Genomic DNA, 17102 nt, shown 5'->3' on the forward strand with positions numbered 1-17102 from the left:
AATCAACAATGCAACTGTAAAACAAAATACACAGACATTGAATGCTGCAATTAAATCAGAGTGAAAAGAATGAGAAATTCACTCATATGTGATGAATATTAACTTTTATACTATCTATGAAAATTAATTCCAAAGTTCAGACCAATTTTTATATTTCAGGTTATCGGATGCCTAAAGACTTTTTAAAGTAATCAATCAGCAGTGGGAACTATCTCCAATGTGCTCATTATTCCCTAATCAGATATTTTCAGATATACTGAATTCATTCCACCAAAATGGCCTAGCATCCTAGCTCCGGGACAGGTTTAACACATCTAGAGGACATCAGAATGGAAGACTATGTTAAATAATGTTTCCCCCTGGTTTGAGTTTACAAGTTAACTCTGAAGAGTGTTCCACATTAGAAGAAAGTGCTTAGTCCCATAGGTTTCTTTGTTATATGTTATATGGGTAATATTGCCAGGAAATTCTTATAGATGACAATAGAAAATTGCCACAAGGAGATGATAAAGAAATTTCTCCTATATAAAAGTTTACTTCTCATATGCTAAAGTTTAACTATCAATAAAATTGCCATATTTTACTTGGTAAATGTAGATATGAACATAGTAAAATAATTGTAAAATCTATCTGGGATCCATAGTTCTATGTTAATAATTGTTGCTAAGAATATAATATTTACATATATAAAATATACACCAGCCCAGGAACACCGGTCTTTTGGGACAAGCTAAAAGAATATTAATTTTAATGGTACAGTTATACTTCTGGCTTATTTCCAAGAATGGCTGTCTGTGGAAATCATTTCAAGTCTAGTATTGTAATCTTCGCTTGCAGCAACATCACAAGAACAGTAGTAAGCCATATGTTGCTACTTAGCAACTTAGTACATAAGTCCCAAAGCATGTACTGATTTGAAAATTGAACAGAAATGATAATTGTCAAGTAATGCTGTAAGGCAAGTTGTCTTGGATTACCAAATTATACAGATGTTTGATGTTCTACTTTTCATAACTGACATGTGTGTTTTTATTTATGTTAGCCTTAAGGTGATAAATTGATTTTAAAAGTCTTAAAATAAGACACAAGGATTCTTCCATTAATACACATTCTAACCAAGGCTAAGGAATGTTAAGATCACCTTTCATTTTAAAGCACACACAAAATTTCAAATCATGCATAACTGTAGAAATAGGGATGCTAAAATTTAATTATTTTAAATAATACTTTTATTTCATGCTACCCAACAAAATAAGTCATGGGTCTTATAACTAAAAATCAGCCACTCAGTAGTCCACTTAGCTGATAATTTGTTCTCCTTTCCCCTCAGCACAGCTGCCACCAATCACTTCGTGAGAAGAATTCCTTAAGAGAAATGGAGGAAGGAGCCTGTCAACCACCACATAATTTTAGTCAGCTAGACTTTTACCTTCTGGTATCTCTGATTAGCATCTTTTTGTTTGTTTAGATTTATTTAGACCTGCCACATCTAGGCTGCAAACAGTCATTAAATGGCAGCAAAGAGCATTTTCTGCAATACCTTTATAGATGGTAGCCCACATTTTAGCAACTCAGATACAGTCTTTGTGGATTCACAACTCCTGGTCAAAGAGCAGGTTAGGGTCATGGCTAGGAGGGCTTCTGCACTGCATAGTGTGCCAGTTGCACCCATTCCTACATTGGTGGGCTGTATTCACAGTTACCTATGCCAGTCACTGCTCAATAGTTTACAGTAATGGGCTCTACACAGAACTGCCTGGAAAGAGTATCCGAAGCTTTATCTGATGCCCATTTCTTGGTTTTTAATTTTTTTCTGAATAATAGTTCTTATATGTTAACTCTTTCATAGTTTTAGCATACACTGCCCAGAGTTACTTTTCCATGAGAGAGAAGCTATATAAATATGATGGATGGATGGATAGATCAAGAAAGAAAGAAAGAAAGAAAGAAAGGAAGGAAGGAAGGAAGGAAGGAAGGAAGGAAGAAAGGAAGAAAGAAAGAAAGAAAGAAAGAAAAAGAAAGGAAGGAAGAAAGAAAGGAAGAAAGAAAGGAAGAAAGAAAAAGAAAAAAGCCTCCAACTACTTGGGAGGATAGAAGGAGGTAAATAAATAATAAATGCTAAATGTTAAATAAATCTGGATATTCATCCAGGATATCCAGGCTTCCATTCCCTTTTTAAGAATCTTCTATCTATTTTATATTCATGAATTAAAATATGTAACATGAGTAAGATGGCTTTTTAAATATATGTATCCTAGATAGAGGAACAGCAGAAGGCAATGACCACATTAGAAAATGCAGTGGTTTAGTATTGGATCTTGTAAAGAGAAACAAAATGATTCTCTGAAAAGTAGCAGCTGCTTTGTGACAGCAGTCATTCAGACAGTTTGTGCTTCTACACTTTCAAATAAATTCAATTAGTCCTTTTGATTCAAAGCCCTGAAGATATAAGCAAGCCGATGCCTACTTGCTTTAATCTAACAATACTGCTAAACTTGTCAAGACAAGTTTTAGACACAAAGGTTACACAGAGATATCTCTCCCAATTTTTACTCAAACATTTATATTCAAAATTACCAGCAAAACATAGAGAATTCTCAGATAAGCAAGTTCAATCATACCAGTTCATTGCTTCAAAAGAATTGTTAATTGCCTCCCTGTCTCATTCCCTAATACTGAACAATATGATCTACTTTTGTAAAAGATCCTTATGTTATAAAAGAAATATAGTAAAGTTATAATTATGACAGAAATAGGTTCAGTAGTTTTCAAATATTTCATTTAAATAATACTTAAAATGTTGTTTTTCTAGGAATTCAAGTTCTGAATAAGATGCTAATTGGAAAATTAAATTAAAAAAATAAACCTACAATCTGGGAGAAACCATTATTTGATGTGTTATATACTGCATTACTGGATCCCTAGAACAGATTTGATGATATTTCAATTAAAATATTTTCTTATTTCCCCAAATAACCAGCTAGCTTATAAATAAACAACACATCTATAAACAACCTTCATAAATTAAAAAAGAGCATCATAACTATATGCTTTTTACTTAAATTTAGTCCAAGGAACCTAGCTACCTTTTAAAAACTTCTAATTACTTAATTACATCACATCTATTTAAGCCTTACACCTATCATAACCAAAGCTCTGAAGAAGCAGTTCCAGCTGAATCTGTGGATATAAACCTCAGGCAACACCGATCCCAGAGTCACATGAGGCTGATAAAAAGCAGGCATTACCTGGATAGCTGGAGTAGCCAGATGGAGATAATGTAAAGCCTCCCAGTCCCTTACCTGACAAGTAGAGAGCAGAGTCTTTCCATCAGGCTCCTTGCCAAACAAGGGAGTAAATCTCTTGATTAGTGGTAGCAGGTTGCAGTCTAATTTAACTGGCAGTCCTGACCCATGTTCCCTTTGCTGAAAACAATAGCAATAGCACTTAAACTTATATACCGCTTCACAGTGGTTTACAGCCTTCTCTAAGCGGTTTACAGAGTCAGCATATTGCCCCCAACAATCTTTGTTCTCATTTTACCCACCTCGGAAGGCTGGAAGGCTGAGTCAACCTTGAGCCTGGTAAGATTCAATCTGCCAAACTGCTGGCAGCCGGTGATCAGCAGAAGTAGTCTGCAATACTGCATTCTAACCACTGCGCCACCACAGTTCTTATACCAATGTCTTATCTTTGGTTCTTGTGTGATATTCCTGTGAACCTTGTTTATGTAAGAACCTTTGAATATCTAACTTCTGGACTGACTGACAACCTTGGTATGGCTTTTGGAACCTTGGACTGATTATGGACTATTCTTCTATCTGCTCCTATTTAAAATCCAAATCATTCAGGCAAGTCTCTGAGACATTCTTTAAATGTTATCTGTTGAGTAAATTATGAAGTATCATAGCAATTGTGTGAGAGTAGTGAAACCAGTTTGGCTATGTCATATGGGGCAATTCACTGGAAAAAAAGCAATTATGTTTGGAAGAATTAGTGGTAAGAGGAAACCAGGCCACCAAATAACCATCAAAGTTGACAACAGCCAGAGTATAGAATAATTCAAAGAAGTAGTGCAAGATTGAAAGATGTGGAAAGACATGACCCAAAGAATTGCCAAGAGTCAGACACAACTGAATGGATATCATCATCAGTGAAACCAGGACAAGAGTCATGTGTATAAATATGGGAATTTGACATCTCAACTTGACCAATTCTAGAAAAAAAACAGATTCTTACTGAAACATTTAGGGACCCTATTTAGATACTTCTAACAGAAGCATTAACTTATATCCACTTTCAATTCATTTTATTTTCAGCTCTTAGATAAAATTGTACACAGGAATGCCAAATGTAAATGTTTATAGGCCAATTAAATCACATGTATATAATGCATGATCTATGCATGAACAATGTGAACTATCAATCAGAAAAAGAAATAGATAGTTGTACTTTTTCACCATGGACAAAAATGCACATTCATGAACATTAACTTATACCAGTGCATTGTCTGCATTCACATAATTAAGTGTTTTGCTATAACTAAATAAGTCTTGAGCAATGTCTATATGCACCAATGAACCTAATGGTTAGCTCTTGCTTGGAGTTAAATATTGGTCAATGGAATGCAAGGGAGGTTGGACTTAGTTTCTTTGTGGCTATGTAGGGATTTTAGGCTGATCCCTCTTATCTCTGTCCCTCCTACATTTTTATCTGAAAGCAACATTCAGATGTTAGTCAAATCTTTGCTTTAATAAACTGACTTTATGTACTGCTATGATTCTATATTGCCAATACTTAAAAGCTTGGGTTCTTCCAATAACATGATATAGCAAAAACAAACGAAATTACACACTGCATTAATCATGTGATCTCTATTTCTGCATCAATCATGTGATCTCTTGACAGGATATATTTTTAATGGCTAGTAGATACTATCTAAATAAAGATATCATATTTAAAACAATTATGCTATTAATAGCCATCTATTACAGTGGTTCTCAACCTTCCTAATGCCGTGACCCTTTAATACAGTTCCTCATGTTGTGGTGACCCCCAACCATAAAATTATTCCTAAAACCATTGAAAATATGTGTTTTCCTATGGTCTTAGGCGACCCCTGTGAAAGGGTCGTTCGACCCCCAAAGGGGTCGCGACCCACAGGTTGAGAACCACTGAGAAGGAACGGAAGAAGACTATTATCTTTATTCTCCCTGGTATACCCACATGTAATCAATTATTTCCTGGGTTATTTTTGGGTTAGCAGGCCTTTCTGAATAAGAGAAACAATGGACTGGAAAGCAATTAGATAGCATGATTTCCCACTTATGACAATCTCTCCATCATCCTTCAAATCTGAATCAGCCATTTTGTCAAATAGGCCTGCATACAACAGTAAAGCAATAGACAACAGTCTATGGCACCTGTGGCTGACAATGATTAACTTGTCTGCAGTTAGATAAACAAATAGCAGGCACCTGTAAAGATTACTTCCTAAAGGTATAACAACTGTTTGGCACTGATCATGCTGGCAAAACAGCTGCTTCCATTCTGGAGCACAAACAAGGGTAGTGTCTTCAGCAACTGTCAACTCTGGTGCTTTATCAGTGCTATCTCATTAGCTAGAAAGAAGACTTAAATGCTTTGTTTATAAATTATGATTATTTCTGATTGCAGCAGTTACTGATAGTGCCACTCATTTGCAATGCAATTCTTTGAATTTGTTTAATTACAATTTGAAACAAGACAGAGAAGATTAATTAACCCACCTGGCTGGCTGGCACATAGTCCTGGCTCGGCTCTGTCATACTCATATACATGTTTTCACCGTCAAACTGCAAATAGAAAAAAAAATAAAATATAAATCAACAACTTTTAACGCTTCTAGCAAAATGTGATAGCTATAATAATAAAAAAAAATTACAGCTTGCTTTGAAAGGCTGTTTCTGTTGTCATCCTTATTGACCCTGGATGTCAGTGATTAGAGGTAATTAGTGCTCTAGTAATTACAGTAAGCAATGAATGGTTTCTTTTCATCTGCAATCTGTTTTAAAACAAAATGGCTCATTTTCAGTACCATGTATATATATATTGCTGTTAGGATAATGAAGTAAAATGTGACTTGAACATTTCTGATGAGGAAAAAGTACTATAAAAAACAATAAATATTTTAAATAGATTCAATTTTGGTCCATACAAAAATAAAACCAACCCAATATTGTATCTTGATGTATTGCCCATTTGGAAAAGAAGGAAAAACAGTAAATGTTCAAAATATTTCAGGCAAATTTATCAAAATAGTTAAAGATTCTATTTTTCTAATAGAATAAAAATAAATGTGTATATTGTTATAAATTAAATTACCATGACAGAAAACTAAGATAAGTTATACATTTTCTTCTTTTAAATGCAGATTAATGATTAAACTTAAACGACAATCAATTCAGAAATTAAACTGATAGCAAAGAATTTAAAATACTTTCTTCTTCATGCCTATTGTAATCCACATTTTTAGACTGACAAAACACATATGGCAGGTGATTAAATATATTTTTATCCAATACCTTCAGAAATATGTTTAGTATACCCCAAACTTTCCTAATATTATAGAGTACCATTACCTAGATTGAATGAATTATTTTCAAAAATAATTATACTGCAATGAAATATTTCATAATTTTTTTTTTAGGATAGTAGGGTTCTGGTCATATATGATTGACCAAACCTGTCTTATGTTGCCTATATTAATGGACAGAAAAATCAGAATAAAGTCTGGTTTTCAGAAGTCATGGTTAAATAAGATGCCCAGGCCACTATAGATATTGTTTGTCTTTAGAAAAGTACAGAAGATTCCCCCAGATTATTTTTATAAAGACAGTGAAGAATTTAGTTCTTTACTCCCTCTGTAACTGAAATAATTTCCTGACCCAGGTTGATAAGAATCTTTTTTAAAAAGTCCCATTGGAAAGATATTTTCTAAAGCCTCCAGAGCTAAAACTACTCTCTTTTGTAGAGCTGTTGAAATGTTTAATCTTTTAAATGGAGAGAAGGCTGGCAGGTTCTCTTATCTTTTAAAGTTAAAGTGGAGACTAAAACTGAGAACCTTTGATCAATCAATCAACACTCAAGTTTCTGTATGACTTTTTTCCAGTCTACATATTGCCTCTAGCTTTTCTTGCACAAAGTTGGTATCTGCAACACTAAGGCAGAAATAGTGAAACAGAAATTGTATACTTGACTGAGTTGAAAAAAAAACTGCATCATGTTACATGTAAAGTGTGATGCTAGGCCTTGCTTTTATGCAAAGATAATCTCATAGGGAACATGGTACATTGGTAACAGAGGTTCAGATTTGGCTTTGTTAAGCATGGATCTTGGGGAAGAAAGAGACACGTAAGAAGAGGAGGTAAGTGAAATAAAGGACAGTGAGATCTGAATGATTAAATAAGAGAAAATGCAAGTACTAAATGAAAAAATATTAGAACTGCTTTTATTAAATAGGTTAATATACAAACATTGATATATATTTATATATTAGGCATACAGAATCTGATGTAATTTTTATTAACTATTGATAACAGTCATAAAAGGTTTGCTCGCGATCCTACAGCCATACATCTAGGAATTAACTATCTTAAATAAAGTGGGACTCATATCCATTATTAAAAATGTAGTATAACAGTACTAACTCAACAATACTGAGCTATCAGTCAGACTGATATTCCAAATTCTCTGCCTCAAATTAACTGGCATTTATTTTGGCTTGCCATACTGTCTAAAAAAACTTGTGTTATATAGCAGTTAATGTATAATCAACACTCACAAGATGTAATGAATCCATAAATGACCTTGATGAAAGAGAGGAGGAGATACTGCCTAGGAAACAATCAAACAAGAGAGGTGGGAGGACACCAGAAGACATCTTGTTTCTTTTGGTTCAGTGTTCTTTGTTCCCTGATCAAAGTAACACAAAGTAACAATGTACCCCATTACAGGCGAGCAACGGAGGCAGCTCTAAGAAAGATGATAATTGTCGTGGAAAATACGCAGAAGCATAAGATTTACAAAAGAATCTTAATCTGAAGTTGCAGACCAAAGAGATATCCACATAACTGAGAATTTATTGAGTCAATTCCATCAGTGGTGGATTGCTACCAGTTCACCCCAGATTGGGCGAACCGGTAGCGGTGGGAGGCTCTGCCCACCTGCTTCTGCGCATACGCAGAAGCATCATGAGTGTGCGCGCACCAACGAGCGAGCTGATAATGACGGGTTTTGAAACCCACCCCTGAATCCCATGTATTTGAACTTCTATATCCTTGCAATACTAGCAATCTGATGAAATCGGGAAATGACAAATTCTTTTTTATTCCAAAGATGGAGGGAGATCCGAGAATGGATTTATTACATATAACTGGAAACCACTTCTATTTGGACCTTGTTTGCAAGATAGATCCACTGTGGAGACAGAATTTATTATATTTAATTAGACAGCAATTGATAAGAGATGGCAGTAAGAAACAAATGTGGATATTTGATCCAGGACTTTTGGGATGATTTGTGATAGACAGGAAGCTATGGTAAACTTTCTACAAGTGGTTTACAATAATAGCTTGTTAACAGAGAGTTTGGAATCTTTTGTCTTTTCCTGCTAACTATCTTGTCATTAATATTTAGAAGACAAGTCATTAATTTGCAAATAGATTTACTAGTTTAAACATTTTGGGGAGGCCTATTTTGCAAGGGATGGATACCAACATTTTAGTAATATATTAATCAGTGTTCAATTAATATGTGTATATCGGGTGGGTTCTACTTACCTTTATTATCGGTTCGCAACAGGGCTGCGCGCATGTGCAGAAGCATTCTGATGACGTCGGGGTCAGTGGGCAGAGCCTCCCGCCGGTTTTGCTACTGGTTCTATAGAACCAGTGCGAACCGGGGGCAACCCACTACTGGTGTATATGTATTGTTTTTTAAATTCTTTCTGACACATTTTTATTGTCTTGTGGATTTTTGGTTTATTGTCCTTTTTGAGAGGGATTTTTTTGGAGTGTTATATTTTAAACTTTCTTTTGAATCAAAAATAAAATTATGATAAGACAAAAAAAAAAAAGACAAGAAAGGCAGGCAACACCCACAGTCACTCAACGGTCAGAGACAGAAACTTGGCAAAAACCCACCCTAATGGATCAAGTAATTAAAAAGGAAGGTGGGAAAACTGACTCTTCAGATTTACAAGATTCTGTTAATGTAGCCTTACAACAAAGCAGAATAAATCTATCTAGTCATGTTTCCTGTTTGCTTTACTGGGAGGAACAGATGTGGAAGCATGTAATCTATAGAAGCAAGATGATCAGGAGACACTGAATGGTAATGAAACTCAACAACCAATATGGTTCTCTATCATTGTGAGGAGCAGAGCAGAACATTCGGTTGAAATTATAGGGAAGGAGATTCAGAGAAGGTATTACAACAAATTTTCTAAGAATAAGAGCTACCAATCGGTGGAAAAGGTTGCTTCCTAACGTAGTATCTTTCTCTTCATTCAGGATTTTTGTGGCATCACTCTTTTGTCCCATAAAACTCAGCATTGTGATTTTCAAAACAGAACTTTGCAATTGAGTGGTGCCTCAGCCAAGCTTAAAGAAAATTGGAACAGCTACTCAAGGAGCACGGTGACATGAGAACATAAGAGCACTGAATTTACCAAATTTCATATTTATTCATTTTATTTTAAGATATACAGATTTACCCTATTGCAGTTCTAAGTGGTGTATACCAGTAAAAGTAATAATAATGAAGCTCATAAAATAACAATAGATAGTAACATCAATGTAATCATCTGGCACTGAAAATTTTCATCCTAAATCAATCAGCAAAGCCCTGAACCAAATTTTTATAATCCTTCATGCTCATCCATTGTATCTATTAATATATGGGACCGTCAGTAATCATTCTCTCTTCACTCAGATTGGATGAGTGGAGCCTCAAAATTCTATTGAAAAACTTCATAATAAGAACTGAGATAATAAAAAACAGTAAATTGCTAATAAAGTCGTAACTACCAGTAGTTTATAGAGTATAATTTCAAATATAATATATTGTTACCTGGAAGAAATCTCCATTGAATTAAATTATGTATTTGTATCAGTTTGTAAAACAATATTCAACTAGATGGTATACGAATTTCATTTATAGACAAAACACACTTTTAAGATCTAATATGAAGTAATACCAATAACAGGGTAAAAAACTACTTCACTTCCAGTCATCATTTTTCTCATTTCTCATATCAGTTTCTCTACTCTGTTACAAACTTAACATTTGAAAGTTATTTGTTTTGAAGCTTGAGCAAATAAAATTATTGGATCTACTTTGAAAAAAAAATCATAAATTCTTAAGTCTCTCAGTTGAAATTATCAATTTTAGTTTTCCATACTTTACAAATGCGAATGTGCAGAGCAACAAAGTTTTCTTGAAAAGTTTAATATACAACTGATATGGTTTCTTTACTTATGACTTTAATTCCGTGAATATTGTTTTAATACATTTAAACTACTAAGACAATTCTACCACCACTACTATTACTAATAATTACTAATAATCGTTGTGATGCATCAACATAGCAGAATTGAGTTTATCGGCAAAATAAGCTATCTTTATTAAATAAAACTGAATGCATAATCTGATAAGGCAGTACTTGAGTAATGTTAATGATAGTCTTTCCTGGAAAGACAAAATGATTGTATATGGGAGGGCAAAAATGATCTTTCAAGGCTAATTTCACATAAATATGATCAATATGCAAGCATGTAATAACTTGAAGCTCTGTAAGTATTGAACTGATGTAAGCATATGTAGTTGCGAGTCTGTAATTATTGATTGCCACTTTGGATTTTTTTCAGGATCATTTTTATTAAGGATTTTGATTACAATAGTAAAAACGTATACAAGCTAAACTTAAAGGAAAAAATAAAAATAGCAAGTAAAAAATAGAAAAAGAAAAAATAGGTAATATGATAAAGAAATAGAAAAAACTTTCAACATTAATTACAACTATAGGCAAATTTATTTTTAACTCTTCGGTCACTATAAAGTTATAAGCAGATATTACTCCATTCTGTAGCCCATCCCTTATCTATTAGGAAATCCATGAAACATCAACATTTCAACCCCAGTTCCAGCAAACATGCTACAAAAGAGCACTTGGTAAAATAACAACAGAGGCTTCTGAAAAGATATTCAGATTAGAATTGTGTAGGCAGGGGTCTTCCCCATAATTTATGCAAACAAATGCTGATTTTGAACAATTTACAGCATATACACTTATTTATCAAATTTGTATAGGCGCCTATCTCAGCAAAAGCAATTCTGGGTAGTGCACACCAATCAGGTTAGAAACCACAAAGATAAAAAACAGCACATATAAAAAAACAAATATATCAGCCCTTATGTGAAGAGAGAATTAAAAATGGCCTATGCCAATACTAAAGATGAATTAATCCTGGAACCAGTAGCATTCAAAATCGAGAGCCATTCATGGCTGAAATCTGTTAGCTACTGAACTGTCGTAGTGATGGAACAACAACAAATTATAGCAGCAATGGGTTCTATTCCTCGAAGACTTAAGTCTTAAGGGGTCAGGTTGGACATATATTATTTTGAAAATGGTCCATCTATGTGATCACTAAGAGCTGACAGGGATCTTATGACATATAATTAAATTTTACACATGAGTGTGCATCTGTGTCTGTGTTTAATAGAAAATGAGGATGATCTTGGAGGAAAAGAGATGCTGCCTAGGAAACCAGAGAGGCAAGATTTTCCAACAGTCAGAGGAATCACCATAATGGATTAAGCCAGTGGTCCCGAAACTTTGCAGCTTGGTGGCCCAGCTGGAGCGGGAGGAGGGGAACTGGGTCAATAGTGCGGTGGGCTGGCACGCATGCAGGTCAACTCATGCGAGTGACAGGCAAGTGCGCACATGCCTGCATGCACAGTTCGACTGCAAGTTGGCACCAGCCTGCCACTTGCATGAGCTGAGCTCTGTGTGTGTGTGTGCACACGACCCGGTTCCAAATAGGCCACAGCCTGGGTTGGGGATCCTGGATTAAGTAGTTAAAAAAGGCAGTGGAAAGTTTATACTTTCAGACTTCCAAGATTCTGTTAATGAACCCTTGAAATAAAGTAGAATTAGTTTGCCTTGTTGTATTTCCTGTCTAGTTTATCTGGGAGGACAATCACTCTGTCTGTCTATCTTTCTGGGTGTGTATTAACAAACAATAGATCAGCACATAGAGAGTTATTTGTATTTTAATATTATGGTTGTGGAAGGGTTTCCTTTTATTTTTAGCCTAGATTATTAAGTAAAACACAATACCCCTCAAAAAAAAAAAACATCTTTAAGGAAAGTTAATAATATAACAAAGCCCAGAATCAGTAATTTTTAGGATCTGTAATAAGAGAAAATGGTGAAATTTGGAAATTAGAAATGGTAAAATATGGCTGAAGCAAAGACAGATTGAAGAGGTAAATTATCTACTCATTAGACTAAAGAAGCGAAAAAATCCCAATCTTATAGAAACCTTTACAGCCCAAAACAGAACAGCTCTATAAATGATACATCATTATAAAACTGAATTTCTCTTCTTCTAACTTGGCAGCACAATATGTGATTTACACAATAGCCTGAAATTGGCCAAGGAGAGGTGAAGGAAAAAGGCTACATGTAAGCTCATTTCTAGTAGTGCCTCTAAAAATCCTAATTTTCATAATTGAAGTAGAAACCCTGTCATATCACATAGAAAATTAAAATGTCATTGTTATTAGACTCTTCAATATCCTCAATACAAATACTTATTGCAGTGTATCAAACTTAAGAAAAAATATATTGGCCTCCTTCCTATGTTACCCATGGAAGAGCTCTGAAAGAAGAAAACAAATTCATAGGCTGTGTCTCCCTCTGTGATATAGTCTAATGATGCCAGCAGCAACACCATAGAAGGCATCCAGTTATGGGCCACAGTAGCAGAATGTATAAGTGGGAACCATACACGGGTACTTCATTTATCTTGCTTAAAGAATGAATGTATGCTTCTCTGTTGGCCTGGTGATTTTGCTCAGGAAGGAGCCCAAAAAAGGCATATGCTGAAGATTCTTCCATCATTGTTTGGTAGCCAACATATTGCAAAATAGCATAAACTTAAATCTGGAAAATAAAACATCTTTAATTGACAATTCAAGTTACCTAAGTTAAAGGAGAGACATAGATTTCCCCCAAATAAACCTTCAAATCATTCCATTAACCATCTGAAAACTACCTTAATTTTACCAGCAAAACATTAATTTTCAACTTATTTATTTTATTCCAAATAATTAATCCATACTATTCTTTTACTATTTTGAATAGCAGTGTTTTAAATTTGTTTTTATCTTCTAGATATATTTTTAGGTCCACAGTCAGTCATTCTTTCCCTTGAACACTTCAAGAAGTAAAAAAAAAAAAAAAAAAAAAGACACATTTTAATCTGCCTTCACATGGCTATCATACATCTTACAGTATATGTATTTTAATTCTCCAATAAATACATATCCCTTCCTTCCTTCCTTCCTTCTTTCCTTCCTTCCTTCCTTCCTTCCTTCCTTCCTTCCTTCCTTCCTTCCTTCCTTCCTTCCCCTCTTCTCCCCCTCTTCCCCAAATCCAATGTTTGCAATTTAAATTAACTCAGTTGCTGTGTAAAAGTCTAGCAGAACCAAATGTCTGGTCAAATGTGTAATATAAGTGGGATAAATTTTAAAGCCATACAAGAGAGGTCAACCCATACTTGTCTTATTACTTGTATCACTGACATAAGTTAATGCAACACTTGAGAGAGGCTGTGCGTCTCTTTAGCTTTCTGCCTTGAGTTGCACATGTCAGTGCTTGGCTGAGTCCCAGAATTATTACCATCCCTCTGTGTAGCATACAGCCTCAATGGAAGATGCAGTACTGAACACAGCAGGGTAGCACAAGCAGGATCCAGCTAAGTAGAGAAGAAGAGAAACTAGACAGAGACATAGTGAACATATCAAAGGCTTCCCAGGATGTGCTACCACATTGTCTTATGCAAGGCTGTAGGCACGCAGAGGTGAACTATGTCCTCTCTCTGTGGGATTTCATCTTTTTTGACCCTGAGGGTTAAATACATTTTTAAAAGACTGCTAGAGTCTTGAAAACTACAAACAAACATTTATTAAAGATAGAATTAAATCTCACAGACATAAATTTGAAAGGGACAATCAATACAGATGTTCTATGTCCTCAATTTAGGTAACTCAGAGCCTTCTGAGGCTTGTTAAGTCCCACATATTTGACTGTAGCTATCACATAGCAATAGGTATTGTTTTCAGTTGAAGTAGAATTGGTTGGATTAAAAGAAAAAGGATCTCACTTTTATTTAATATTTAAAGTATTTTAAAGATATTTAGCTATGGATTATATATGTAATAGTGCAACATATCTAAAAGGAATCAGATTGGTGAAAGTTTCTGTAATGAATGGGCAAGCCCTATTCACTGTTCTGGTTGCTTACAAATGGTAATTACATAAATCTGTCAGACAGGGAATTGATCTTTGCTTCTGGGTTGATCATACCCTGATAACAAACGTTTTCCTTCATTATCCCAAAATGCTTATCAGAAAGTCTTATCGAACTTTGAAGGCTAGTCATAAGTCCTCTCTTTCTGCATCACTGTAATTGAAGAACTACTTGTATTATAAAAAACATTTCACTGAATTGGCAATTTCATCATTTTTTGGCAATTTCATCATTTTTTCTCGCCATAGGGACACTTTGGGAGATTTTCAAATATATTTTAGTATACATGGCAATCTTTACATTAATATTTAACTCTCTGAAGAATAGATGGGACAAAATATTTCCAAATTAGGACCAAAGGTTTCCAAGGAATAAATTTTCCAAGGAATCACTCTTAAGCCTCATATTAAAAGTTGGAAATCTGCATGCCAGCATTCCAGAGAACTTGTAGAACAACTTTCAATTAAAGTAGACCATAATGAATAATGTCATTTCCTTATGAAAATGAGATATGAATTCAATATATCTGAAACTCAACTTTGCTTTTCCAAATATTTATGCAAATGGAAGAGCGTCAACAGTTTTGTCAGATATTTACCTATTACTGCAGAGAATATTACAAAGGTACTTATTTAATAAATACTTATTCAACAACCATTCGAAGTTGCAAAGCTGCTGAGCTACTGGTACTTATAATTGGTCTTTTAAGTTCTGGCCATCCCATACATCCCCAGTCACAGGACTGCAATGCATGGCAACTGGCTCAAACTTAACAACAGTTGCAGTGTCCTGCAGTCACTTGATAACCATTTGTGACATTTCCTTCCATAAGCAAAATTAACAGAGAAGCCACGAAGGAATGTTGCAAGTTGGTCTGGTAAATTGCTTGCACTCTCCCACACCCAATAGCAGGCACCTTTGGCCCAGCCACATTCATGACACTACTCACCCGCCCTTTCCCACCTGACAGCAGCTACTCCCAGATCACCTTTGCTGGCCACTTATGCATTCCTTCTCACCCAGCAGTAACTATCTCTGGCCGGACAAGTTTGCCCCATGCTGGCTGCTTGCACAATCTCCCCTGTCTAGCTTGCTGGCCTGCTTGCAAAGCACCTGAGCTTGTTTAGTATTTTTGCTTAATGACAATAACAGGGAATAGCAGGTTTGCTGTCACTAAGCGATGCAGTTGCATGTTATCAAACTTGGACTGCATCGCTTAGTGACAGAATTTCCAGCCCCAATTACCATAGTTAACTGAGGATGACCTGTACTGCAGTCTTTTATTATCAGAGCTATCTAGCTTCAATGTACAATCTGTTTTCATATCATACCGGTACAACCTAAAGTGCATTCTGTCTATTGAGCTAACAGAAGGTAAATATCAATGCCCTGATATTATGGCATCTGGATACTTTGCAATTCCATCTTATTCTTTTTCCAGCACTTTTTAAAAACAGTATTTTTAAAAAATGTAAAGAGAAATTAAAAAGTTTAAATAAGTGCTAAACATGTTCATGAGATGACTGGCGCTGTTATACAATGGTATCTCATAACAATGCAACATATACATTAGTCATATGTGATCACCAATTCAGTCTCTAATCAGACTTCAATTATGTCAACTTGATAGCCACTACAATTACATTATATGATTTCCTCCAGTTAAATTCAGCTGATAACCATGTATTTTATTCTGCAACAATGCTTTACCTTTTTCTGGAGTGTTTTTTTCCCCCTTTCAAATCCCTAATTTAATGTACAACCTTGGGACCAGGTTCTGAACTCGACTGCCTTTCTTTTAAATTTAGTTTTCTTTAGCAAGAAGAATGTCTTTAAGGCTACAATTCCAGAGAAAGCAGCACATAAGAATAACACCACAAACATTGTTCTAGGATAGCAAAAAATAAAACCCAAATGAACTATGACAAGTGCAGGTTGAGAGGTGGCCTGAGGGCCCTATTAGCTATAGCTCTTTGTGTGTCTGTAACTCTTCACCACACCTGATTAAACAGACAGATTCAAATATAACTGGAAATCCTCTCAGGCTAACATTTCTTCCACTCACCAAAAATACCAAACTCAACTTTTTTCTAATCTGAATGGATTTAAAATAGACAGCAGGAAAAAAAGGCAACTCAATTGAATTGGAGTAAATCAGGAGTAAATATTAATATAGGTCACCATTAGTCACATATATTTCTACTCCAACACCAGTGTGTTGGAATAGAATTACTGGAGTAGATATGGAGGGCTAATTCCAGAATTTAATGTTACAAGGACTCTTTTATATTGCTAAGTTATCACTTCCAGGAAAGTATTTCACTAGAATACAGCTGTACAACAGGGAAAGAATAACGGTTCCTTCCAAAGATACCAAGAAAATATTCTATTATGGTCACTAGACTTGAATTAATCACATTTTTTATATTCAATTTCTGTATCTGGTACAAACTCTTCTGGAAAATGGATTTTCATTTAAGAGTTGCTTCAATAGTAAGGTGGGTGGAATATAAATTTAATAAT

At 34.9% G+C, this 17102-nt stretch overlaps 1 protein-coding gene across 2 annotated transcripts in view; it reads right to left on the reverse strand.

Moving 5' to 3' along the window:
* TOX (thymocyte selection associated high mobility group box) overlaps positions 1-17102 on the reverse strand; it is a 194195-nt gene that overhangs the window by 88435 nt on the left and 88658 nt on the right. Inside the window, exons 2-3 of one of the 2 annotated variants that reach the window (XM_034429828.3) lie at positions 5769-5834; positions 3303-3425 (exon numbers count right to left, since the gene is read on the reverse strand). In XM_034429828.3, the coding sequence (XP_034285719.2) occupies positions 3303-3425; positions 5769-5834 (189 nt within the window). The remainder of the gene's footprint in view (positions 1-3302; positions 3426-5768; positions 5835-17102) is intronic. The other variant, XM_034429829.3, reaches the window with a different exon arrangement.

The sequence above is a fragment of the Pantherophis guttatus genome, chromosome 3 (assembly GCF_059756535.1).
Source record: "Pantherophis guttatus breed Tessera chromosome 3, ASM5975653v1, whole genome shotgun sequence".
NCBI classification, from domain to species: Eukaryota; Metazoa; Chordata; class Lepidosauria; order Squamata; family Colubridae; genus Pantherophis; species Pantherophis guttatus.